Source organism: Glandiceps talaboti, chromosome 5 (assembly GCF_964340395.1).
Source record: "Glandiceps talaboti chromosome 5, keGlaTala1.1, whole genome shotgun sequence".
Taxonomy (NCBI): domain Eukaryota; kingdom Metazoa; phylum Hemichordata; class Enteropneusta; family Spengelidae; genus Glandiceps; species Glandiceps talaboti.
In genome coordinates this window covers 28,048,663-28,075,533 of record NC_135553.1, presented here as the reverse complement: position 1 = coordinate 28,075,533, position 26,871 = coordinate 28,048,663, and the positions used below count along the sequence as shown (strand labels likewise).

General features: G+C 33.7%; 1 protein-coding gene across 1 annotated transcript in view; it reads right to left on the bottom strand.

Moving 5' to 3' along the window:
* The window catches only part of LOC144435554 (uncharacterized), a 450,358-nt gene that overhangs the window by 322,701 nt on the left and 100,786 nt on the right, over positions 1-26,871 (bottom strand). Inside the window, exons 56-71 of the mRNA XM_078124141.1 lie at positions 25,700-25,816; positions 25,368-25,490; positions 19,163-19,279; positions 17,861-17,983; positions 17,397-17,519; positions 16,793-16,915; positions 16,216-16,332; positions 15,103-15,222; positions 14,628-14,750; positions 13,836-13,964; positions 11,456-11,578; positions 10,269-10,391; positions 4,777-4,899; positions 3,255-3,377; positions 2,405-2,533; positions 401-523 (exon numbers count right to left, since the gene is read on the bottom strand). Of these exons, the coding sequence (XP_077980267.1) occupies positions 401-523; positions 2,405-2,533; positions 3,255-3,377; positions 4,777-4,899; positions 10,269-10,391; positions 11,456-11,578; positions 13,836-13,964; positions 14,628-14,750; positions 15,103-15,222; positions 16,216-16,332; positions 16,793-16,915; positions 17,397-17,519; positions 17,861-17,983; positions 19,163-19,279; positions 25,368-25,490; positions 25,700-25,816 (1,959 nt within the window). The remainder of the gene's footprint in view (positions 1-400; positions 524-2,404; positions 2,534-3,254; positions 3,378-4,776; positions 4,900-10,268; positions 10,392-11,455; positions 11,579-13,835; positions 13,965-14,627; positions 14,751-15,102; positions 15,223-16,215; positions 16,333-16,792; positions 16,916-17,396; positions 17,520-17,860; positions 17,984-19,162; positions 19,280-25,367; positions 25,491-25,699; positions 25,817-26,871) is intronic.

Here is a 26,871-nt window from a genome sequence, read left to right as displayed (position 1 = left end):
GGGGTACAGACTTGATTGAATGTCAAATCTGATAACATAGGGGGTACAGACTTGATTGAATGTCAAATCTGATAACATAGAGGTACAGACTTGATTGATTGTTAGATAACATAGGGGTACAGACTTGATTGAATGTTAGATAACATAGGGGTACAGACTTGATTGAATGTTAGATAACATAGGGGTACAGACTTGATTGAATGTCAAATCTGATAACATAGGGGGTACAGACTTGATTGAATGTCAAATCTGATAACATAGGGGTACAGACTTGATTGAATGTTCTACATTTGAGTTATTTTATATTGTCCAATTACGTAGGTTTTGTAAATATGGTTGCTGCTCAGTAAAACATGATGTAAGTGGTACCCATTGATGGTACTAAACACAAAATACTCACAGCGTTCACAGGTAGTACCAGTATAACATCCTGGACATTGACAAGTGTATTGAGTGCATGACCCTGGGAAGGCTTGGCAAGTACCACCATTTTGACACGGGAAGCTGGCACATACATCAATCCCTGTAAAATAAACAATTTCATCAATATAAATCTCAAAAAAATACCGCCAGTGGCACTGTAGCACAATTGTACAGTTTTTTAAAATGTTTATCCATATGCTAGTCCATGCTAACAATAAGTGTTCATTTGCTGAATGACTATCCAGTTGCCTATCCAACCATGTTTGCTATCTTTGCGATATACATGATCATTTGGTTGTTGCTATGGGCATAGTCAATGTTGCTAGATATATTTGCATACAGTTTTGAATGTTTTTGTTCACTTGTGTATGAATTTCTGATATTATCTTTGCAATAAATGTGATCATTTTGCTGATGCTATTGGCATGGTTTTGTTGCTAGGTACATTTGCATACAATTTTAAGGGAATGTTTATTCATTTGTCTTTCTATTCCTGTTGTTATCTTTATAAAAATATGTGATTATTTGGCTGTTGCTAAGGGAGTGACCTTGTTGCTAGGCAAATTTACATACATTTTTTTAATGTTTATTCATTTGTTTTTCAATTCCTGTTGTTATCTTTGCAATATACATGATTATTTGGCTGTTGCTATGGGTGTGGTCTTATTGCTAGGCAAATTTTCATACATTTTTTGAATGTTTATTCAATTGTCTATTAATCCCTGTTGTTATCTTTGTGAAATACACGACAATTTGGCTGATGCTATGGGTGTGGTCATAGTTGCTAGGGATATTTGCATACATTTTTTGAATGTTTACTCACTTGCCTACCAGATGATGTTGTTATTTGACCATTTGGTTGTTGCTAAGGGCATGGTCATGGTTGCTAGGACAATTGTGTCAAAATATTTTGAAGAAAATCTGCAGAATAACACTTCTAGAAACATCTCACCAAGTTTCAGTCTCATTGACCAAGTACTTTTTGAGACAGAAATTTTTGACCAAAATTCACATTTTTACACATAATTTGCATATTACTGATGAGATCATTATATGCTTAATATTTCTTCATCTATACACCCACAGATGCATCCCCGTTAAATTTCAGCCCATCTGCTTAGTAGTTTTGGAATTATAGGTTTTTTGAACCTTATCAGTTCAGTTGTGCTAAAAACATGAAATATTGTGGGAAAGTAGGTTCAAGCTTTCTTTGTTGACATTGAACTTTGACCTTTACCTTAACCTTCAGGGTAAATTATCCAAATTAAACCATTTTTTGCATGCCACAGATACAGGGCTCAAACATAACTTTTGTGAGTACTTGCCCTTCGGACAAGTGAACAAATATTTTCTCTTGCCACCTGATCATATGGGGGTAGACACTTGAATGGAGTCTCTATGAACTACAGTTTTTGAGTTTTGTAGTTATTATTGATTTTCACCATGGTTGATATTACATGTCAGAGAAATGATGTGTTATGGACTAACTGATGAACAGAGCCCATTGTAATAGCCCACCCCCCTCCCCACCCCCCACCCCCCACCCCCCGTGTTTAAAAAAAATATCTGTCTGTATTTCTCACTAGACTTACAGCTGATTATGCAGCATACCCAGTACACATATTGGTATATACGTTAACTAAATAAAAACATGAAATATTGTGGGAAAGTAGGTTCATCATTCAGGCAAGAGAAAATATGTGTTCACTTGTCCGAAGGGCAAGTACTCACAAAAGTTATGTTTGAGCCCTTAAAAGTTTATGTCTTATCTTACCAACAGGACTCAAGCGGTCACAGTTAATTGGTCAAGGTCTGATTCATCTGTTCTATCTTTTGGCATTCCTGAGGTACAGTTCTCAGACCAGTTCTATTTGACTGGTGTTAAGATCTCTTCAATCCATCATTTTCTAACGCAACATGCAACCAAGACTTTTCCCCTACTTAAGGAGCTGTCAAAATAGGGTAAAGACTTTTCACTTACTTGAGGCACAGTCCTGCCCAGTATAACATTGTTGGCATATACAACTGTAAGCAGTGCATGAAGTTGGATCTTGCCCACGCTGACAGAATCCACTATTCTGACAAGGATTTGGTTGGCATGGATTGATGACTGAGAATGAAGAATATCAAAATAATAAATTTCTCTATCTTAACAGCAATAATGAACAGACATATAGTGTACTTTCAAAAAACTGAATTTGAGTAACACAAGGAAGAAAATTACTGAATACCTTTGTAAACGGTGAAAGAATGTAAAACTAGAATGTATGAGTAGGTAAATTATAAGCTCTGTTTATATAAGATTCAACAAACCAATTACTGAGTACAAACACTGAAATGTAATATGATAACACAAATAATGCCTTTCATTGTTAGTTACAAATTCTATTTTTTACTATGGAACTGTCTGTGAATTGTCTTTCATCCTCCAAAAGTTGATAACACACACTAAAGTTTTACCAGGACCTTATATCTCCTCTTTTCTAAATTGTTACAATGGAGTATCAATTACATCAATGGCATCTTTTCAATTTTAGGACCAACAGTTTATGTGTTTAAGGAAGCAAGCTTCTTCTCACCAAACATATCAAAACAAAATAACGGTAATTTGTAAACTTCTGGCACATCACATTCCATTATGTTACATTTCTTCTTACTAAATTTTAGATCGGAATATCATTACATTTTGCACACTCCCCTTTTTTGACTGAAACAACAGAAACAGTCATGTTCAGCAGACTACAAACCAAATTTTCGATAAGTCTAAGTCTCAATCAATTGCCTAAATGTGATGATACATAGAACACTACAATGTAAATATATTTGCTTACATTGTTCACAAACTGTTCCAGTGTAACAGCTGTTACAAGCACAGGTAAACTCTGTACAGGATCCTGCCTGAGCTAGACACTGACCTCCATTCAGGCAACGGTTAGGTTGACATGCATCAATGCCTGGTAGAAACGAGATAATCAATGCATGAAAACATTGAAATCATAGAACTTGGCAAGCACATACAAAGCAAGTCAAACTCTCACAATTATGTCTCTAGTCACTGCAAAGAAATTCTCCAGGGCCAAAAACATGCACTTCATCCTGAATTCCAAAATTCCTGTCAGGTTGGTGACTAAGTGAAACCCTTGCACTTCAAAATTGTTACAAGTGTATATTCTATCAAATGCTATCACTTTTAACTCACAATTTTACCAGTTAGAAGTGAATCAAACAAGTCTTTGAAGATACCTCCCCCAAACACAAACTTTATTGTGCTGTTAACTGATTTTGGAAATATGGTGACCATCCTTCAATCTTACCAGAAAGGTTATTTATAATATTAATGTAGACCATTTTAACAATGCATCTATTAACAAAATTTCGAAAGCTATTCAGCCCAATTAAATTTGACCTTGAAGTTCAAGGCCAGAAGTCCATCAAAATAGTAAGTTTTACCTCTAACAATGTGCAAGTGCACATTTGAATGATGTCTCTAGGAGTAAAACTTCCAAAGTTATTGAAGAATTTACTACTTGACCTTGAAGAAGCATGTCAAGGACAAAGCTTACCCAGCTTGAAAGCTTACTTTCATAAACTTAGGTGCAGATATATGAATGGTGTATCTAGGTACAAAACTTCACAAGTTATTGAGCAATTTACTATAACTTCATCATTGGGATCAAGGCCAAGGGTCAGGGTATAAAATGTAAGCTCACCAGTGGTAATATGGGTGTAGACACTTGGATGAAGTCTCTGTGTATTCAACCTCTTGAGTTATGGTAAAAAGGCAAATTTTGCCTACTTGACCCTGAAAATGTTGATCATGTCAAAGGTCAAGTTCTCATTAGAAGCCTACTGTTGATATTAAGGGGTTAGACACTTGAGTGGTGTCTGTGCATATCAAAATTTTAGAGATATGAACCAAATGTGTATTTTTAGAAAAAGTGTGGCAACCATTTTCTCATAAATGTCAAAGGTCTCAAAACATGAATGATGTTCACATTCACTCTGTTAGTGTTTGTGACAGGTTTGGTTGAAACTGAGTCATGTATCAGAGATATGGCTGATCACGGACGGACGAACATGGCTCATTCCTATAGCCCCCTCCTACAGCCCTCCAGAGGCTAATAATAATACTTTTTGTATTGTTTGTATATATCTTTGGTAAGTGTATGTGTTTTCATGTGTTCTGTGTTGGATGTCTTGCAATGTATGATGCCACAAGGAAAATAGTCTTGGACCAAGACACTCTTTAGAACCACTCTTCCCACACAGTTCAGTCATACTATCATATATTAGCACAAGTCAAATGCATTAAAAAAAATTTAAAAATTGATACTTTTTCAATGATTACTTTACCTGTTGAACAATCAAAACCAGTGAAACAGGGTGGACAGACACACGTGTATGCTGTGCAGGAACCTTGCCTTGCCTGACATGTTCCTCCATTGAAACATGGGTTGGGACTGCATTGATCAATTCCTGAAAAAGAAAGATTACAACACAAATATTCATTATTCCAATCCATCCCACAAATTGTTTGAAAATAAGTGAAATGCTTTCAAAAAGTTTGATTTTCATAGAAATATTTCCAGATTGGACAGATTGGGCACATACTTTGACACAGTAGCCATTTTCAGAACTCCTTATGACTGTCTATTTGACTTTTTAACAACAATGATAATTGATAATTTAATACTCTATGTTTACTTTGTCTAACATTGCTTGTTAACCCATGGCAAATGCACAAAGGAAAATAAAGACTAAATTGTTTAGTAACTGAACAAGCAAACAAATCAACCCTTTCATTATTAGCAATATTTCTATATTATATTATTTGAATTATTTGAATTAATAAGAATCTTTAAGTTGAAGGTCAGCTTCATTCCACTGAAGCCCACAAACAATGACACACACATCACATCACATCACATCACATCACATCACATTACATCACACCACATCATATCATAAAAATCTACTTACAATCTGGACAGTTACCATAAATATAAGTACATTATGGCAAAATCTCTTACCATACAAAGTAAAAGTTACACAGCAAAAATAAATTCATAATTGTCTTTGAAGTTTTAAAAGTTTTTTTAAAAATTTCCAGAGATTTGGTTATTGGCTAGTTAGTGACTATTTGATTTATTCAGATACTTAGTTATTGACTAGTTAGTGACTATTTGATTTATTCAGATACTTGGCTATTGGCTAGTTAGTGACTATTTGATTTATTCAGATACTTGGCTATTGGCTAGTTAGTGACTATTTGATTTATTCAGATACTTAGTTATTGGCTAGTTAGTGACTATTTGATTTATTCAGATACTTGGTTATTGGCTAGTTAGTGACTATTTGATTTATTCAGATACTTAGTTATTGACCAGTTAGTGACTATTTAATTTATTCAGATACTTGGCTATTGGCTAGTTAGTGACTATTTGATTTATTCAGATACTTAGTTATTGACTAGTTAGTGACTATTTGATTTATTCAGATACTTAGTTATTGACTAGTTAGTGACTATTTGATTTATTCAGATACTTAGTTATTGACTAGTTAGTGACTATTTGATTTATTCAGATACTTAGTTATTGACTAGTTAGTGACTATTTGATTTATTCAGATACTTCGTTATTGACTAGTTAGTGACTATTTGATTTATTCAGATTCTTAGTTATTGACTAGTTAGTGACTATTTGATTTATTCAGATACTTAGTTATTGGCTAGTTAGTGACTATTTGATTTATTCAGATATTTAGTTATTGGCTAGTTAGTGACTATTTGATTTATTCAGATACTTAGTTATTGACTAGTTAGTGACTATTTGATTTATTCAGATACTTGGTTATTGGCTAGTTAGTGACTATTTGATTTATTCAGATACTTAGTTATTGACTAGTTAGTGACTATTTGATTTATTCAGATACTTGGTTATTGACTAGTTAGTGACTATTTGATTTATTCAGATACTTAGTTATTGGCTAGCTAGTTAGTGACTATTTGATTTATTCAGATACTTAGTTATTGGCTAGTTAGTGACTATTTGATTTATTCAGATACTTAGTTATTGACTAGTTAGTGACTATTTAATTTATTCAGATACTTGGTTATTGGCTAGTTAGTGACTATTTGATTTATTCAGATACTTAGTTATTGGCTAGTTAGTGACTATTTGATTTATTCAGATACTTCGTTATTGTCTAGTTAGTGACTATTTGATTTATTCAGATACTTAGTTATTGGCTAGTTAGTGACTATTTGATTTATTCAGATACTTCGTTATTGTCTAGTTAGTGACTATTTGATTTATTCAGATACTTAGTTATTGACTAGTTAGTGACTATTTGATTTATTCAGATACTTCGTTATTGGCTAGTTAGTGACTATTTGATTTATTCAGATACTTAGTTATTGACTAGTTAGTGACTATTTGATTTATTCAGATACTTAGTTATTGGCTAGTTAGTGACTATTTGATTTATTCAGATACTTAAGTTATTGGCTAGTTAGTGACTATTTGATTTATTCAGATACTTAGTTATTGGCTAGTTAGTGACTATTTGATTTATTCAGATACTTAGTTATTGGCTAGCTAGTTAGTGACTATTTGATTTATTCAGATACTTAGTTATTGGCTAGTTAGTGACTATTTGATTTATTCAGATACTTAGTTATTGGCTAGTTAGTGACTATTTGATTTATTCAGATACTTAAGTTATTGGCTAGTTAGTGACTATTTGATTTATTCAGATACTTAGTTATTGGCTAGTTAGTGACTATTTGATTTATTCAGATACTTAGTTATTGACTAGTTAGTGACTATTTGATTTATTCAGATACTTAGTTATTGACTAGTTAGTGACTATTTGATTTATTCAGATACTTGGCTATTGGCTAGTTAGTGACTATTTGATTTATTCAGATACTTAGTTATTGACTAGTTAGTGACTATTTGATTTATTCAGATACTTAGTTATTGGCTAGTTAGTGACTATTTGATTTATTCAGATACTTAGTTATTGGCTAGTTAGTGACTATTTGATTTATTCAGATACTTAAGTTATTGGCTAGTTAGTGACTATTTGATTTATTCAGATACTTAGTTATTGGCTAGTTAGTGACTATTTGATTTATTCAGATACTTAGTTATTGACTAGTTAGTGACTATTTGATTTATTCAGATACTTAGTTATTGGCTAGTTAGTGACTATTTGATTTATTCAGATACTTAAGTTATTGGCTAGTTAGTGACTATTTGATTTATTCAGATACTTAGTTATTGGCTAGTTAGTGACTATTTGATTTATTCAGATACTTAGTTATTGACTAGTTAGTGACTATTTGCTTTATTCAGATACTTAGTTATTGACTAGTTAGTGACTATTTGATTTATTCAGATACTTGGCTATTGGCTAGTTAGTGACTATTTGATTTATTCAGATACTTAGTTATTGGCTAGTTAGTGACTATTTAATTTATTCAGATACTTGGCTATTGGCTAGTTAGTGACTATTTGATTTATTCAGATACTTCGTTATTGTCTAGTTAGTGACTATTTGATTTATTCAGATACTTGGCTATTGGCTAGTTAGTGACTATTTGATTTATTCAGATACTTAGTTATTGGCTAGTTAGTGACTATTTGATTTATTCAGATACTTCGTTATTGTCTAGTTAGTGACTATTTGATTTATTCAGATACTTAAGTTATTGACTAGTTAGTGACTATTTGATTTATTCAGATACTTAGTTATTGGCTAGTTAGTGACTATTTGATTTATTCAGATACTTAGTTATTGGCTAGTTAGTGACTATTTAATTTATTCAGATACTTGGTTATTGACTAGTTAGTGACTATTTGATTTATTCAGATACTTAGTTATTGACTAGTTAGTGACTATTTGATTTATTCAGATACTTCGTTATTGACTAGTTAGTGACTATTTGATTTATTCAGATACTTAGTTATTGACTAGTTAGTGACTATTTGATTTATTCAGATACTTAGTTATTGACTAGTTAGTGACTTTGATTTATTCAGATACTTGGCTATTGGCTAGTTAGTGACTATTTGATTTATTCAGATACTTAGTTATTGGCTAGTTAGTGACTATTTGATTTATTCAGATACTTAGTTATTGACTAGTTAGTGACTATTTGATTTATTCAGATACTTAGTTATTGGCTAGTTAGTGACTATTTGATTTATTCAGATTCTAAGTTATTGGCTAGCTAGTTAGTGACTATTTGATTTATTCAGATACTTAGTTATTGGCTAGTTAGTGACTATTTGATTTATTCAGATACTTAGTTATTGACTAGTTAGTGACTATTTGATTTATTCAGATACTTAGTTATTGGCTAGTTAGTGACTATTTGATTTATTCAGATACTTAGTTATTGGCTAGTTAGTGACTATTTGATTTATTCAGATACTTAGTTATTGGCTAGTTAGTGACTATTTAATTTATTCAGATACTTAGTTATTGACTAGTTAGTGACTATTTGATTTATTCAGATACTTGGCTATTGGCTAGTTAGTGACTATTTGATTTATTCAGATACTTAGTTATTGACTAGTTAGTGACTATTTGATTTATTCAGATACTTAGTTATTGGCTAGTTAGTGACTATTTGATTTATTCAGATACTTAGTTATTGGCTAGTTAGTGACTATTTAATTTATTCAGATACTTAGTTATTGACTAGTTAGTGACTATTTGATTTATTCAGATACTTGGCTATTGGCTAGTTAGTGACTATTTGATTTATTCAGATACTTAGTTATTGACTAGTTAGTGACTATTTGATTTATTCAGATACTTAGTTATTGGCTAGTTAGTGACTATTTGATTTATTCAGATACTTGGTTATTGGCTAGTTAGTGACTATTTGATTTATTCAGATACTTAGTTATTGACTAGTTAGTGACTATTTGATTTATTCAGATACTTGGCTATTGGCTAGTTAGTGACTATTTGATTTATTCAGATACTTAGTTATTGACTAGTTAGTGACTATTTGATTTATTCAGATACTTAGTTATTGACTAGTTAGTGACTATTTGATTTATTCAGATACTTAGTTATTGGCTAGTTAGTGACTATTTGATTTATTCAGATACTTGGTTATTGGCTAGTTAGTGACTATTTGATTTATTCAGATACTTAGTTATTGACTAGTTAGTGACTATTTGATTTATTCAGATACTTAGTTATTGGCTAGTTAGTGACTATTTGATTTATTCAGATACTTGGTTATTGGCTAGTTAGTGACTATTTGATTTATTCAGATACTTAGTTATTGACTAGTTAGTGACTATTTGATTTATTCAGATACTTAGTTATTGGCTAGTTAGTGACTATTTGATTTATTCAGATACTTAATTTATTGGCTAGTTAGTGACTATTTGATTTATTCAGATACTTAGTTATTGGCTAGTTAGTGACTATTTGATTTATTTTAGATACTTAGTTATTGGCTAGTTAGTGACTATTTGATTTTTTCAGATTCTTAGTTATTGGCTAGTTAGTGACTATTTGATTTATTTTAGATACTTAGTTATTGGCTAGTTAGTGACTATTTGATTTTTTCAGATTCTTAGTTATTGACTAGTTAGTGACTATTTGATTTATTCAGATTCTTAGTTATTGGCTAGCTAGTTAGTGACTATTTGATTTATTCAGATACTTAGTTATTGGCTAGTTAGTGACTATTTAATTTATTCAGATACTTGGATTCAAAATCTATCATTGTGACAAGAAGGCTCTGTAACAGAATAACTGTTAGTTTGACAGTAAATATATGACATACTGCAAAACATATGTCAGCTATAACTTACTGGTGGCGCATGTACTTCCTGTGTAACAGTTGACACAAAAACATGAAAACTGAGTGCAGGATCCTGGTGATGGGGAACAAAGTCCTCCATTGAGACATGGATTAGGTGAACACTGGTCCAATCCTGTGAAAATATAACACATCATTCAACATTTGGTAGTCAAGTATGAGGCTAGATTGTAAGTGGTTGGCCAATACTTGTGGCACCCACATGGCATATATCTTACAGGCTAGTCACAAGGCTAAATTGTAAGTGGTTGGCCAATACTTGTGGCACCCACATGGCATATATCTTACTGGCTAGTCACAAGGCTAGATTGTAAGTGGTTGGCCAATACTTGTGGCACCCACATGGCATACTATATCTTACAGACTTGAATGACACAAATGTTGATACAGTCTTTGCAATCTACTTTTAAAGATGCCATACTTGTTCATCTTTTTCTGTTTGATACATTTGTCATTTACAACCAATTTCAAAGTTTTCTATAAATAAATGTGATCAGAACGTCAATTTATCAGTGGTGGACAATATTAAAACTGGCTTTGAAGGTGCCAAGAAATGTCCTCCTTATCAGACTAGCATAACTGTGATATGCTTACAGACATTCTTAATAGTCACAGCACACAGCAGGATACAACGTACATATTTTATTTGTTGTCCATCACTTATTAAAACATCTTGATTACAGGTATCTCTGGAAAACTCTGTAATCAATTGAATTTTCTGGACACCAGTTATCAAGCAAGCACTTCCTTTGGGTATCACCACACACTTCACTATCTCAGACAAAAGGCAAAATGAATTAAAGCACTTGTACACATGCCATACAAATCTGTTCTATATATGTTATTGAAAACAAGTAAGAGAAGGATCATCTTGACTTGCACAAGTACAAACATGTATGTAGACAGACAGACAGACAGACAGACAGACAGACAGACAGACAGACAGACAGACAGACAGACAGACAGACAGACACAGACAGACAGACAGACAGACAGACAGACAGACAGACAGACAGACAAAACAAACACAGACAAACATACATATTTACATACAAGTCAGTCATAGACTGACAGACTGACTGTGTGTGTGTGTGCGTGTGTGTGTACACGTATATGCATACAGAGGGAGAGATATAGAGAGACAGAGACAGAGACAGAATGAAAAACCAAAAACCTTACTTGTTTCACATCTATCACCAGTGTAACAAAACTGACAGTTACATGTGTACTCTGTACAAGAACCAAACTGCTGTAGACAGAAGCCATTGTTCTCACATGGGTTTGGTTGGCATGGGTTGATTGCTGTTAGATGAATGAAAATAAACATAAGTCACAATAATTTGTTTATGTTGCTTCTATCCCTAGCTGCAAAAATTGGAACTTATCAAAATCATCTTCTTGTGAGGAATATGAGTTTCTGATATTCCTTTCATATAATTATGTTGTTATGTTGGTTTATTTCTATTCTGCTAAGATTTTGAAACATTAAGTAAAAACATAATTCTCAATACTAAATTATTGGTAAAAGTCTTGTCCAGCCTGTATTCAACTAAACAGACACAACCTGAGTCTAGGAGTATTTTTTATTTGGGCGAAAACATTAATACAAATAGCGCCAATGGCATTGTAGCACAACTGTACAGTTTTTAAAAATGTTTTCCCACATGCTGATCCATGCTGGGTATAGAAGTTCATTTGCTGAATGATTATCCATACATTATTGAATGTTTATTCATTTGTCTATTTATCCATGTTATCTTTGCAATATATGTGATCACTTGGCTGTTGCTATCAGCATGGTCTTGTTGCTAGGCACATTTGCATACATTTTTGAATGTTTATTCATTTGTCTATAAATCCGTGTTATCTTTGCAATATATGTGATCATTTGGCTGTTGCTATGGGCGTGGTCATGTTGCTAGGCATATTTGCATACATTTTTTTGAATGGTTATTCATTTGTCTATCAATTCCTTTTGTTATTTTTGCAACTATTTGGTTGTTGCTATGGGCGTGCTCTTGTTTCTAGGCAAATTACATACATTTTTTGAATGTTTTTTCAATCGTCTATTCATCCCCATGGTTATTCTTTGTAAAATACACCACTGATTGGCTGTTGCTATGGGCGTGGTTTTGTTGCTAGGCAAATTTACATACATTTTTGGAATGTTCATTCAATTATCTATTAATCCGTTATCGTTGCAATATATCTGATCATTTGGCTGTTGCTATGGGCGTGGTCTTGTTGCTAGGCATTTTTGCATACATTTTTTGAATGCTTATTCATTTGTCTATCAATTCCTTTTGTTACCTTTGTAATATATGAGATGACTTGGCTGTTGCTATGGGCGTGGTCTTGTTGCTAGGCAAATGTACATACATTTTTTGAATGCTTATTCAATTGTCTTTTAATCCCAGTTGTTATCTTTGTGAAATACCTCACCAGTTTGGCTGTTGCTATGGGCGTGGTCTTGTTGCTAGGCACATTTGCAAACAATTTTTGAATGCTTAAACACCCCTAAGAATGTTCCCACCAAATTTCAGACCGATCTGCCCAATAGTTTCTGAGTAAGCTTTTTGACCAAAAATTACATTTTTTGACCCAAATCACACACCGATAGTAAGATCATTTTGATTTGAACAATTTCCCAACTAGACACCCAAGGTAAATACACCCATCAAATATCATGGCAATTGGTACATGCAGGAAATTTAAACTGCCAAACACAGTATGATCATGGAGGTCTTGATATGACTCTATTTTTCTTTCCCCATAAAATGTGTGACTTCTTATTCTTTGTACAAACTTTTTTTTGAATGCCTGAGGATTGTGCATTTATATGAACCTGTTTTAATCATCGTGTCTAAGATTTCATTCAGCTGTGCTAAAAACAGGCCTAGGTTGCCAAGCAACCTTAAACAGATGTTAATCTTTACGCCATTGACACTGACATGTGAAGTAGCTCATAAAAGATTTAATGATTTCATTGCATCAATAAAACAAGAATTTTTCATTTCCAGGCTGAAATCAAATCATTTTGTAATACAACAAATCACATTTCCAAACATAAATGCACATTTCTGATGCGATCATTTTCATTTGAACAACTAGACACCCAAGGTAATGGACCCACCAAATATCATGGCAATCGGTTCAGCGGTTTTTGACTTTAAATTGTTTTAATTGTTTACACACACACACACACACACACACACACACACACACACACACACACACACACACACACACACACACACACACACACACACACACACACACACACACACACACACACACACACACACACACACAGACAGACAGACAGACAGACAGACAGACAGACAGACAGACGCCAGGCGATCCCTATAGCACTACTTAACCTCAGTTCAGTTGTGCTAAAATCCATCAATTACACTACTTTATACACACTTACATTCAATTCATTTTGCACTGTGCGTACATTACATGTATAGAAAACTAATGATAGAGATGTGCATGTGTTTCAGACCCATTCACTAGTCTGCATATGTACTATAAGTTGTGTGATCGGGGGACTTACGTGTCTCACAGGATTCACCAGTAAAACAGCCATCACAAATACATTCTACTTGTGTACAGCTTCCCAATGCTAACTGACAAGCAGCATTATTCAAACATCGGTTGATTCCAGGCTGGCAAGGATCATACACTGTGTCAATAAATAGTAGTTAAAATATAGTATGAACATCAAATTTAAAAGTAATAAACTTGTGTTGTTACTGTACTCTTCAACAAAACTCAAACCCATTTATTCAGTTAAAATCAACAAGAACACGTCTTTTTTTGAAGACACGTTCCCCCTCAAAGTGATATGCAGGATATCGCTGGAGTTTGGTAATTGAACCTGCAGTTTAAAGTTTAGGTCAAAGGTCAGTCTAAAAATAAAGTTACACCTGATAATATGGGGGGGGGGGGGGCAGACACTTGAATGTAGTCTCTATTAACAGTTTTTAAGTTATATGGTATCGATATTGTTCACTACAAATATGGCCACCATTTAGTAACAAGTTATATGAGCACAAAAAGTAAATGAATGCATCTGTACATTGAAGTATTACCTTTCAGTGGCCATACATAATTGCTCTTAAATGTACTTAATTTTGAGAGTCTACCACCCCCGGAAGGTCAAAGTCAAAGGTTACATGTGATTACATGGAATTAACCCAGCTGTGGAATGTGGTGGGGTGGGGGTGTGGTGGGGTAGGATGGGGTGGGTTGGATGGGGTGGGGGGTGGAATGTGGTGGGATGGGGTGAGTTGGGCATTATACGTGGTGGGTGGAATGTGGTGAGTAGTATTGGGTTACACTTTACCTGATTCACAGTTGAAGCCAGTAAAACATTCTTGACATGTACATGTATAGGCTGTACAGGAACCTGGCTGTGGAATACAAGTACCACCATTTTGACAAGGCTGGCTGGCACATTGATCTATTCCTGTGAAGAAATAGGAAAAGACACTTTTATTGTTAAAACAGACACAATATGAAGTATCAAGTTTTTATCATTTAGTTTCAAGATAATCATGTTTCCTATGTCCAAATAAAAGTCTTCATACCTGTCCATTGTACTTGTTAGTACATAGGATTACAGCAAGTAGTAAACAGGTACTGTAGGGTACATTGTACTTGTTAGTACATAGGATTACAGCAAGTAGTAAAAGGTACTATAGGGTACATGATGTAGTAGCAAAGATATTATGTCTGATAAAATTGGGATTTCATGACTGGATGCTGGATTCTGGACAAAAACTCTAATTTGCTGTAAGTATGCAGGTGTGAATACCTACTTGTATCACACAGCTCTCCAGTGTAACACTGCTGACATGTACAAGTAAACTCTGTACAGGATTGTGGTGGAGATGTACAGAAACCATTGACACATGGACTTGGTTGGCAAGGATTCATGACTGTTGTATAAAAAAAAATCAATCTAGTTAATGTTATGTAGCAGGACCAAAGATTTCAGCTATTGATGAACAAGATATGAAATCTGTGTGACATTGAAACAATAAAATTGTCTTCATTGTGGAGTAATATGTATCATTCTGTAATGCTAATCTTCATTTAGCTGCTTAAAATACAAGGACGTAATGTACAAAGCCCAAAATGAGTAATAATATAACATGACTGTACCTGAACAAACATAATTATTTAAGTCAAAATAAGACTAGTCTTCTTCGGATGCCTGTGATGTTGGTTGCCACCTATGTTCTTATCAGTTTGTTTATGTCACATCTTGTATACGATATGACTAACTTTCATTGACATAAACAAACTAACAAAAGCAGCCATGTCAATCTACATCTAGGCAGGCAACTGTTATAATAATTGTTTTTGTGTCAATAAAAGTGGCCATGGATGAGGATTGGGTATTTATTTTGGATTTTGAATTTATACAACTATTTCATCATGGCTTCCTACTTGAAAAATGTATGTGAAAAAAAAACATAAAAATTATGCCAAGTCCTTGTTTTGCAAAATTGCAAAATCATAATAAATGTGTAAAATCTTTGTTATTATACGTACAATAACAAACTTTTTACACATTTTTTAGCTCTTTGCAAAGTATTGAGTTACAAACACAGATTTTTCAAGCAAGAAGCCATGATGAAATTGGGTTATAAATTAAAAATCCAAAATAAATACCCAATCCTCATCCATATGGCAACTTTAATGTATGTTAGTTTGATAGTGTAAAAGACTTTTTGGCACGTTCAAAACCAGATTTAATTGTCCACCACTGATAAAACGACGTTCTGATCAACAGTATTTCTAGACAACTGTTGCCAGGGTTGTAAATGTATTGTATATAGTACAACTATAATCTTCTGGCAAATACTCAATTTTTGTGGTGTATAATATGTCTAAGGATAAATTAAAAATCTACAATGCTAACTCACAGGATTCACAAAACTGTCCTTGGTAACACCCATTACAAGTACATTCAAACTCTGTACAGGACAATTGACTACATACACCATTATTTAGACAGCGGTTTGGCTGGCATGGATTCAGTACTGGTGAAAAAGGTACAAAAAGAATGAAAACATACTCAATGTCACAGAAAGTATCAAAAACAACATTTCAGTACATGTCAGTTAATTTGTGATAGTGCTTTTGTGGTACCATAGTCAAAACTTCAAAGGTGAAACCATTTTGTGCTTTCAAATTCATGACTGAAAATGTACAATGAACAATAAATTGTGTAACATTAAGAAAGATGCTATAAATCAAGTCAGTTTGTGATGGGTTTCTTTGGTAGCCACTACTTCATAGTTGAAAATGTTCACAATCACAATAAATTGTCAGCACTCAGCAGAAATAACCCAACTAATGAACAAAAATCTATTACCAGTCAATTTGTGATAGAATTCTTGTAGCTTAACATCTACCCATTGCTTACACAGTGAACGTTTACTGACCAACTTTATGTACTTGTACTATTCAAGTATAAGAAATACAGAAGAAAAGACTTACATGTCTGACAACTTAGACCAGTGTAACAGCCAGGACAGGCACATGTAAATTGGAAACAACCTCCTGGTGTAGCAATACAGGTTCCTCCATTGCTGCATGGATTGGGTTCACATTGATCAACAGCTGAAATCAAGATTGGAGGAAATAGTTAGCTGAATATTGGGTCATTTTCCAAAATGAATTACATTTTTTTAAATGTGGAAAATTATTCAGAATATAGACTATGGTTATGAACATGTGGGTGATAACTCAGAACATGAGGACAATGATTCAGAACATTGGTACATTCATTCAGAACATGTGGACATTCATTCAGAACATGTGGACATTCATTCAGAACTTGTGGACATTCATTCAGAACATGTGGACATTCATTCAGAACATGTGGACATAACATTCATTCAGAACATGTGGACATTCATTCAGAACATGTGGACATTCATTCAGAACATGTGGACATTCATTCAGAATATGAGGATGATAATTCAGACACATTTGCATGTTGCATGATTCAAAACATATGGTCAACAATGTGGACAATGACTAAGAATAGAAGGACAATGATTTAGAATATGTGAATGATGATGATCAACAACTTACTCACCTAATTCACAGTCTTTTCCAGTGAAACACTGTGGACAATAACAATCATAATCTACACAAGACCCTTGGACCTGCTGACAGAAGCCACCATTCTGACAAGGACTTGGCGTACACTGATCAATTCCTGACAAAGAAATTGGCATGGAGAAAACAACATTTACATTTATATCACAATGTCGTGCTATCAATATCTGTTACAAACTCCATTTGTACTGTTACTTTACTAGTTAAAATTTACAACATTGTGACCTATACTTATAAAAAGTTCTTTTAACAATACACACACCCACGCCAAACGCACGCACACACGCACGCACGCAATAGGTGGTAGATGAAAGCCATTCTGTATTATGTCACCCACAGTACGTCCACATTTGTGACCATACTGAATAAAGTGCACATATTTCTACATTCAAGAATTTTATGGTGTTATAGAGTAGTCTTAGCAATCTTTGTGGTACTTACTTGTAGTGCAGGTTTCTCCAGTGTAACATCCCTGACATTGACAAACGAACTCTGTACAAGAATTTGGTACCTGAGTACATATTCCACTATTGAAACATGGGTTTGGTTGACATTGATTCAGCACTAAGGAATGGAAAGGAAACAAAGTTAATAACAAACAAGGAGAAAATAAAGCTAAACTATTGAATAAATCTACTCTAAAGAAGTCCCTTTAGGGGAATACCACTCAAGGAAATACAGATATGGGTTCTGGAGAGTCAATTCATGATTTTACACCACCTACAATTACTTGCAATTTCAGAGAAACATCAAGTTGATCTTGTGCCTTTATAGGGTATCTTTGCTGTGGGCCACATGGGAGTCAGCAGCATTGACTCCTCATGGGTGAACAATGAATATTCATGAGATGTTTCACACTGAGAGGAATAAGAACTTAACTGTTAAACAGTCATGAATATTCATGAGATGTTTCACACTGAGAGGAATAAGAACTTAACTGTTAAACAGTCATGAATATTCATGAGATGTTTCACACTGAGAGGAATAAGAACTTAACTGTTAAACAGTCATGAATATTCATGAGATGTTTCACACTGAGAGGAATAAGAACTTAACTGTTAAACAGTCATGAATATTCATGAGATGTTTCACACTGGGAGGAATAAGAACTTAACTGTTAAACAGTCATGAATATTCATGAGATGTTTCACAGAGAGGAATAAGAACTTAACTGTTAAACAGTCATGAATATTCATGAGATGTTTCACACAGAGGAATAAGAACTTAACTGTTAAACAGTCATGAATATTCATGAGATGTTTCACACTGAGAGGAATAAGAACTTAACTGTTAAACAGTCATGAATATTCATGAGATGTTTCACACTGAGAGGAATAAGAACTTAACTGTTAAACAGTCATGAATATTCATGAGATGTTTCACACAGAGGAATAAGAACTTAACTGTTAAACAGTCATGAATATTCATGAGATGTTTCACACTGAGAGGAATAAGAACTTAACTGTTAAACAGTCATGAATATTCATGAGATGTTTCACACTGAGAGGAATAAGAACTTAACTGTTAAACAGTCATGAATATTCATCAATTTATTGAAGATTCAAATGTAGATTTACTAACTCTTATGTACCTTTCTGTTTGCACTCCTTTGAGAACAAACTTAAGGTCAGGAACAACAATTTTGAAGGACACTGACACATGATAAATAAAAATTCAAAACAAAACAGAATGAAATAAAGCAAAACAAAACAAAACAAAAAAGAAGAATACAGTTACACTCACAAGTTTGACAAAACTCTCCTGAAAAACAACCCGGACAGGTACAGATGAATTCTGTGCAGGTTAACTGTTCACACTGACCACCATTCAAACATCGGTTGGGTTGACATGGATTCAGTACTGCAGAAGATAGTAAAATTAAGAGCAAGGTGATCATGTTGATATTATGGTAGGAAATTTCAAAAAATAGCACCAATAAATGTGAACATTATGGGTTTAGGGGTCTTTGTCAACAATGGATAAAAAGTTACCTTACACCCCCCCCCCCCTCTCAGTTCGTTCACTCAAATGGCCATTTGTTAGAAAAATCCACAATCTATTGTCATTCATGGCAATCACATCAAAGAGGTGGATGTTGTAATGTTTGTTGGAATTTCATTAGATAAACACCTCACCTGGTCTGACCATATTGACAGAATAAATATACTCATAAGGAATAAATGTGGAATTCTGTATAGACTGAGACACATTTTACCATTTTTATTAATTCTGTATAGACTGAGACACATTTTACCATTAAGTAGAATTCTGTATAGACTGAGACACATTTTACCATTTTTATTAATTCTGTATAGACTGAGACACATTTTACCATTTTTATTAATTCTGTATAGACTGAGACACATTTTACCATTTTTATTAATTCTGTATAGACTGAGACACATTTTACCATTAAGTAGAATTCTGTATAGACTGAGACACATTTTACCATTTTTATTAATTCTGTATAGACTGAGACACATTTTACCATTTTTATTAATTCTGTATAGACTGAGACACATTTTACCATTTTTATTAATTCTGTATAGACTGAGACACATTTTACCATTAAGTAGAATTCTGTATAGACTGAGACACATTTTACCATTTTTATTAATTCTGTATAGACTAAGACACATTTTACCATTTTTATTAATTCTGTATAGACTAAGACACATTTTACCATTAAGTAGAATTCTGTATAGACTAAGACACATTTTACCATTTTTATTAATTCTGTATAGACTGAGACACATTTTACCATTTTTATTAATTCTGTATAGACTAAGACACATTTTACCATTTTTATTAATTCTGTATAGACTAAGACACATTTTACCATTTTTATTAATTCTGTATAGACTGAGACACATTTTACCATTTTTATTAATTCTGTATAGACTAAGACACATTTTACCATTTCTTTTAATTCTGTATAGACTGAGACACATTTTACCATTTTTATTAATTCTGTATAGACTAAGACACATTTTACCATTTCTTTTAATTCTGTATAGACTAAGACACATTTTACCATTTTTATTAATTCTGTATAGACTGAGACACATTTTACCATTTTTATTAATTCTGTACAGATGTGAGCTGTAAACTCTGTATCTTTTGAGGACTAATGAATGAATAATGAATAATTAAGTATTTTAATACTTTTGTACAATGCCTTTATACTTCCCCATAGTAGTAGTAGTAGTAGTAGTAGTATGTTTATTAGAGTGACATGTAATCACATAACATAATAGTAACAATACAAGTCAAAACAAGGAATTACCCAGCCCAACGGGCTTACAAGTCACTATAGTCAGTGTACAATATATACTGGTAACACTGTCGAAAGGAAAAAAAAAGAAAAGAAAAAAAGGCAGACTACATCCAAAAACTTTCGCAATGTAACATAATACTTTAGGTCTGTACATATAATATATCACGCCTTCTGTTGAAGGCCCTTGAAACAAATTTTGAAACGAGTCTTGGATGTTTAGTCATGATGTGGTTCAACTTTCTGGTATCGTTGAAGGTGGGAAATTCGGGACAAGCGAACCTTACATTGTTCAGAAGAATATGACGAATATCATTGTAAAGTGAACAATGGAAAATAAAATGAGGTTCGTCCTCAATCTCGTTCAAGTCACAAAATCTACATGTACGAGTGTTTAGCGCTTCACCTCTGAAGCGACCCGTTTCTATCCTTAATGGTAAAATTCCTAATCGAAACTGGGCGAGAAGGGACCTTTCGGACCTTGATAGGTCCAAATTTAGATACCCTTCCACACAATACGTGGTCTTAAATGTGCAATAAGTACGGAGTTTAGGCTTGTTTAGGACATTGTTGTGCCAACCGTCAGTGTACATTTTCTGTTTTCTCTCTCTGGCCATGGCAATATCACAAGGGGTCACATCATCAATATTTAAACTCTCAAAAATGTTGTACATATCTGCTGACCAGTTACCAGCACTCAGTAAAAGGTCCCAAACAAAAATTTTCTTTGTTAGTCTATCGTCTTCTAGATTATGTAACCTATTCCAGTATCGTATCATATTACACCACCTACGAGTACTACACATGTCCCAACCCGTATCACCAAGTACCGCAAGTTTGGGGGCAAATTTGTGGACACCTAGAAAAAAGCGTAATGCTCTGTTTTGTATAGCGTCAGATGTTGTAAAGTTATCAAAACCCCAAATGGCAGAACAATAATCTAGAATGGGAACAACTGATGCATCAAAAAGCTTTGTGAAAGTATTAAAACCCATATTTTTAAGATATTTAAACTTAGAACAAATTAAACCCAAAGCCCTACCAGCTGAATCTGCTAACATACTCGCAGTTACTGTAAAGTCTAAGTGTTCATCTAGTACGATACCAAGATATTTATACCTACTGGCATAACTAATCACATCTGTACCAATGTGGAAATTAACATTACTGCGCTCAACACCTGTTTTTCGGAAATGCACGACTTTGGATTTTGTAATATTTGCCATAAGACGCCATTTTTTACACCAGTCATGAAAACAATCCAACATCTTTTGCAAGTCACTTTCATTGTCCGACAGAAGAACAATGTCATCTGCGTATAAAAGAATACTCACATTCAATTCCCCTATTCGAATACCACAATCTAAATCTTTGATGTTCATTGCCAAGTCATTAATAAAGAATGCAAATAGCGTCGGAGATAAATTGTCACCCTGACGAACTCCACTGTGTGTGGGAAAAGATTCTGTTAAACAACCATTCAAACAAACAGAAGCACTTGTATTTGAATACAATGCGTCGATCGCGTAATACATTTTGCCGTCAATTCCATTGACTACTAATTTATATAAGAGTGCATCCCTATTAACGTAATCAAAAGCTTTTCTTAAATCTAAGAAAGCAGTATAAGTCGGTAAGTTATTCACAAACCTATTACGAATAATTGAACTGAGCACGAAAATATGATCTTGACAGGAACGATCTTTACGAAAGCCGTTTTGTTCGTCAACTAAAAGATTATGACTTTCTAAGTAGTTCAGAAGCCTACTATTTAATATTGAGGTATACAGTTTAGAAATTACACTTTGCAAACTTATTCCACGATAATTCAAAGGTATTCGAGGATCAGCAGATTTATCTTTTGGGATTGGAAGAACTACAGAATATTTCCAAGCACTTGGGACAATACCAGTATCAAAACATAGTTGAAATAGGTGCTTTAAAATATTAATTGAGTAAACATTTTTCAAAACTTCATACGGGATATTGTCCGCACCTACTGCTTTACCTGACTTTGCTTTCTTTACAACATTCTGTACTTCCTCTAACGTGATATTTCTATTTAGGGCAGTATTACTAGTATACAATGGATCGTTCATGTCGTTCACTAACATGTGCTTATGCTGACACATTTGTATATGAAAAGTCTCATCAAAATTGTCACCATGGTGATTATATAATGTGGAGAACTCATTTCGCCATACACTGAAGACCGTGTCATGATCCGCCAAAATTCTTTCGTTTTCATCGTAAACTTCCAGTTTAATGTCTTTACGCCGACATGGTCCAAGACGCTTGATATGTTCCCAAAATCTGCGAGGGTCATCAGTACAAACAGTTTCTATGTCGGTGATAAGACCTTTCTTGTACTGCCTGGTGTAAAATCTTAATTTCTTATCGAAATTACGCTCAGCTATCTTAAACTCAACACGGTGTTTTCTCCTGAGCGCACTGTTAGTATTAGTACATTTCAGAAATAACCGTTCTTTAGTGTGCATGATCTCCCATAGATTCCTAAGGTCTTCATTCCAATACGGTTTATGACGACGTAGTCGACGACGAGATTTCGCAGTACAATCACGGTATGATAGACTAGTGTTCATCTCATTGATAATGCAATCACAAAGTTGCTTATAAATAGTATCTATATTTTGTTGTTCATCCCTACAACTAAGAATATTATCAATTATAGAAATGATTGCTTCCTGGGCAATACTAGAGTTCATAAAATTGTCCGGTAAACTACGTAATTTATATTTCCTAGAGGCAAACTTTCTAGAAGAACAAAGTTGAGGATGAGCACCTTGATTCTGAGCCAGAGAAGGAAAAACTTGATGAGTATTAAACGTGACGGTAAGCAAGGAGTGGTCTGGCATTTTACATCTATCGTTCAACAGGTGCAACAGATTGTGTTTTACCATAAAATCTGACATAGTTGTCACAGCAAATTCTTGACATTGCTGGTAGTTTTCGTGCGGTACAGCAATATAATCAACAACAGCCCTACCTCTTGTTGATATAGATGTAAAATTGTCAGAATCCGGGCTTGCTCTACCATTCAAAATACAAAGCTTAGAGTCATTCAAGAATTCAACAAATGCTCTACCATGCTGATTAATTGTATTGTCCAGCACCTGTCTACTAGGAATATCATCAAGACCAACAATAATGTCATTCAAATTGCCAATGCGTGCATTGAAGTCACCACATAAAAATACAGCGTCTGCTTCGTCTACCAAATAAAGTTTACTCAAAATGTGACCAAAAAAAGAGCATCCGTCTCTACCCCATATTTCTTACGGCCTAGAGGTTTGGGGCAGTACTTACCCAACATATCTGAATTGCATTCTAACTGCCCAAAAAATGACTGTTTGCACGATGCTGTTCAAATCTGACATGGAACATTAAGCTCCTTTATTTATATAGCTAAATATTCTAGATATTTACAAGCTTCACAAACTCTTAATACGTTCTTTTATTTACTGCCTGGTTCACTTGAATTCACCACATATCTTGTCCGATTATTTCAGTGACAAAAAACATGAATACGAGACGTCTGTCAATGAATTACTACAATGTTGGGAATAAATTAAATTATTATTATTATTATTATCATTATTATTATTTACCCTTCATCGTCAAAATCTTTACCCGTACCATGCAGAACAAATTCTGGTCAGTTTGCTATTTCATTTGTGGGTGCAGAAATTTGGAATGATATTCCTATTCAAATCAAATCTAAAAATTCTCCACATCTTTTTAGCAAATCTTTGAATTTAGTAGTGTAGTACATCTGATTAAAAAATCTTAAACTTAGAGAGGTATAGACTTGTCATGTATTAAAAAAGACTTTTGTGTGTACATTTATTTATTTATTTATTTTTTCTCCCAATTACGTATGTATTTCAATCTTATCGATGACTGAACCCTCTTAATGTTATCATTCACAATGTACAATGTCGGGGAGGGGGGGGCAGACTGACTAGCTGTAAGCTATTTCTTGACTCTCCATGTAAATTGTAATTACTATAATGTTGGGAATAAATTAAATTATTATTATTATTATTATTATTATTTACCCTTCTCTCTTTTGTTTTTTGTTACTATTATTTTGTAAACATTGATACATTTGGGTAAGTAAACCACTTATTATGTTAAGCTATGGAAGGTAAGTAAACCACTTATTATGTTAAGCTATGGAAGGTAAGTAAACCACTTATTATGTTAAGCTATGGAAGGTAAGTAAACCACTTATTATGTTAAGCTATGGAAGGTAAGTAAACCACTTATTATGTTAAGCTATGGAAGGTAAGTAAACCACTTATTATGTTAAGCTATGGAAGGTAAGTAAACCACTTATTATGTTAAGCTATGGAAGGTAAGTAAACCACTTATTATGTTAAGCTATGGAAGGTAAGTAAACCACTTATTATGTTAAGCTATGGAAGGTAAGTAAACCACTTATTATGTTAAGCTATGGAAGGTAAGTAAACCACTTATTATGTTAAGCTATGGAAGGTAAGTAAACCACTTATTATGTTAAGCTATGGAAGGTAAGTAAACCACTTATTATGTTAAGCTATGGAAGGTTTGGCCTGATTGCAATTGGCCCATGTACAACTATATGTTGTGTATGTAAATAATGTTGATTACAACTAAATTATTTGAACTTACAGATGTTACAATTAGGTCCAGAAAAACAGCCATCACAGACACAGGTATAACTTGTACATGATCCAGGTTGAGGTCTGCACTCACCACCATTGCTACAAGGAGCATTGGCACATGGGTCCAACACTGCAAAGCATCAAATCAAATTTACCCTTAGATATTCACTAAAAACATTTTTCAATTAAGCACATTCATACATACACACACTCATGCATGCATGCAAGCATTGACACAGGAACGCACAAATATTCAAGCCCACAAATATTCAAGCCAACAATTGTATATGACATTTAAATACAAAACATCAAAATTCCATGTCAAAATATTCAACTTACAGGTTTCACATAGTTCTCCTGTGTAACATCCTAAGCATGTACACAGTGAGCTTGTACATGAGGTTTGTTGACACCGACCATTGTTCAGACACGGATTAGGTACACAAGGTTCCAATACTGAAAAAAAAATTATGACAAATGGACATCAACAACATGTTTTTCCACATCATATAACTTTGCCACCTTTATTTTGGCGATAGCTATTCTCCTAGGTTGTATTGTAAAAAAAAAAAAAGGGGGGGGGGGGGGGGGGGGTTGATTATTTCCATTTCATATAGGCCAACCTCTTAACGACACTGCTGTCATCAGTAGTGACATTACATAGTATTAATGATTTGCTGAATACCTATCAGACACAAGGTAAAAACAATCATAAGTAAGGTAGCTAAATCCTTAGTAGATTGGTACATAAATTATACAGTATCAGCAAATAACTAGTTGTATTCCATCTATTCTAAAACCAAACCAAATTATGAACAGGAAATCTGTCAAGTGCACTTGTCTTTTATAGTATACTGGACACTCTCCACTACGTATCGTGTGAAAAAAAATACATTTTTGAACTCAGTGACTATAATAATACAAAATAGTGTCATGTATCCATAATAAATGGATGAGATGACAACATGTCGTCCTTGAAGCGTAAAAATAGGGCCAATGGCGGTGTAACACAACTGTATAGTTTTTTAAAAATATTTATCCACATGCTGATCCATGCTAGGTATAAGTATACATTTGCTGAATGACTATCCAGTTGCCTATCCAACCCTGCTGTTACATTTGCAATATACACGATCATTTGGCTGTTGCGTGGTTATGTTGTTAGGTATATTTGCATATATTTTTTTGAATGTTTATTCATTTGTCTATTAATCCCTTATCTTTTGCAATATAAATGATCATTTGACTGTTGCTATGGGTATAATCTTGTTGCTAGGCACATTTACATACATTTTTGAATGCTTATTCATCTGTCTATTAATTCCTGTTATTATCTTTGCAATGAAGTGACCATTTTGCTGTTGCTATGGGCGTGATCTTGTTGCTAGGCACATTTACATACATTTTTTGAATGTTTATTCACTTGTCTATTAATCACTTGTTATCTTTGCAATGCATGTGATCATTTAGCTGTTGTCATGGGCACAGCCTTGTTGCTATGCACTTATTTG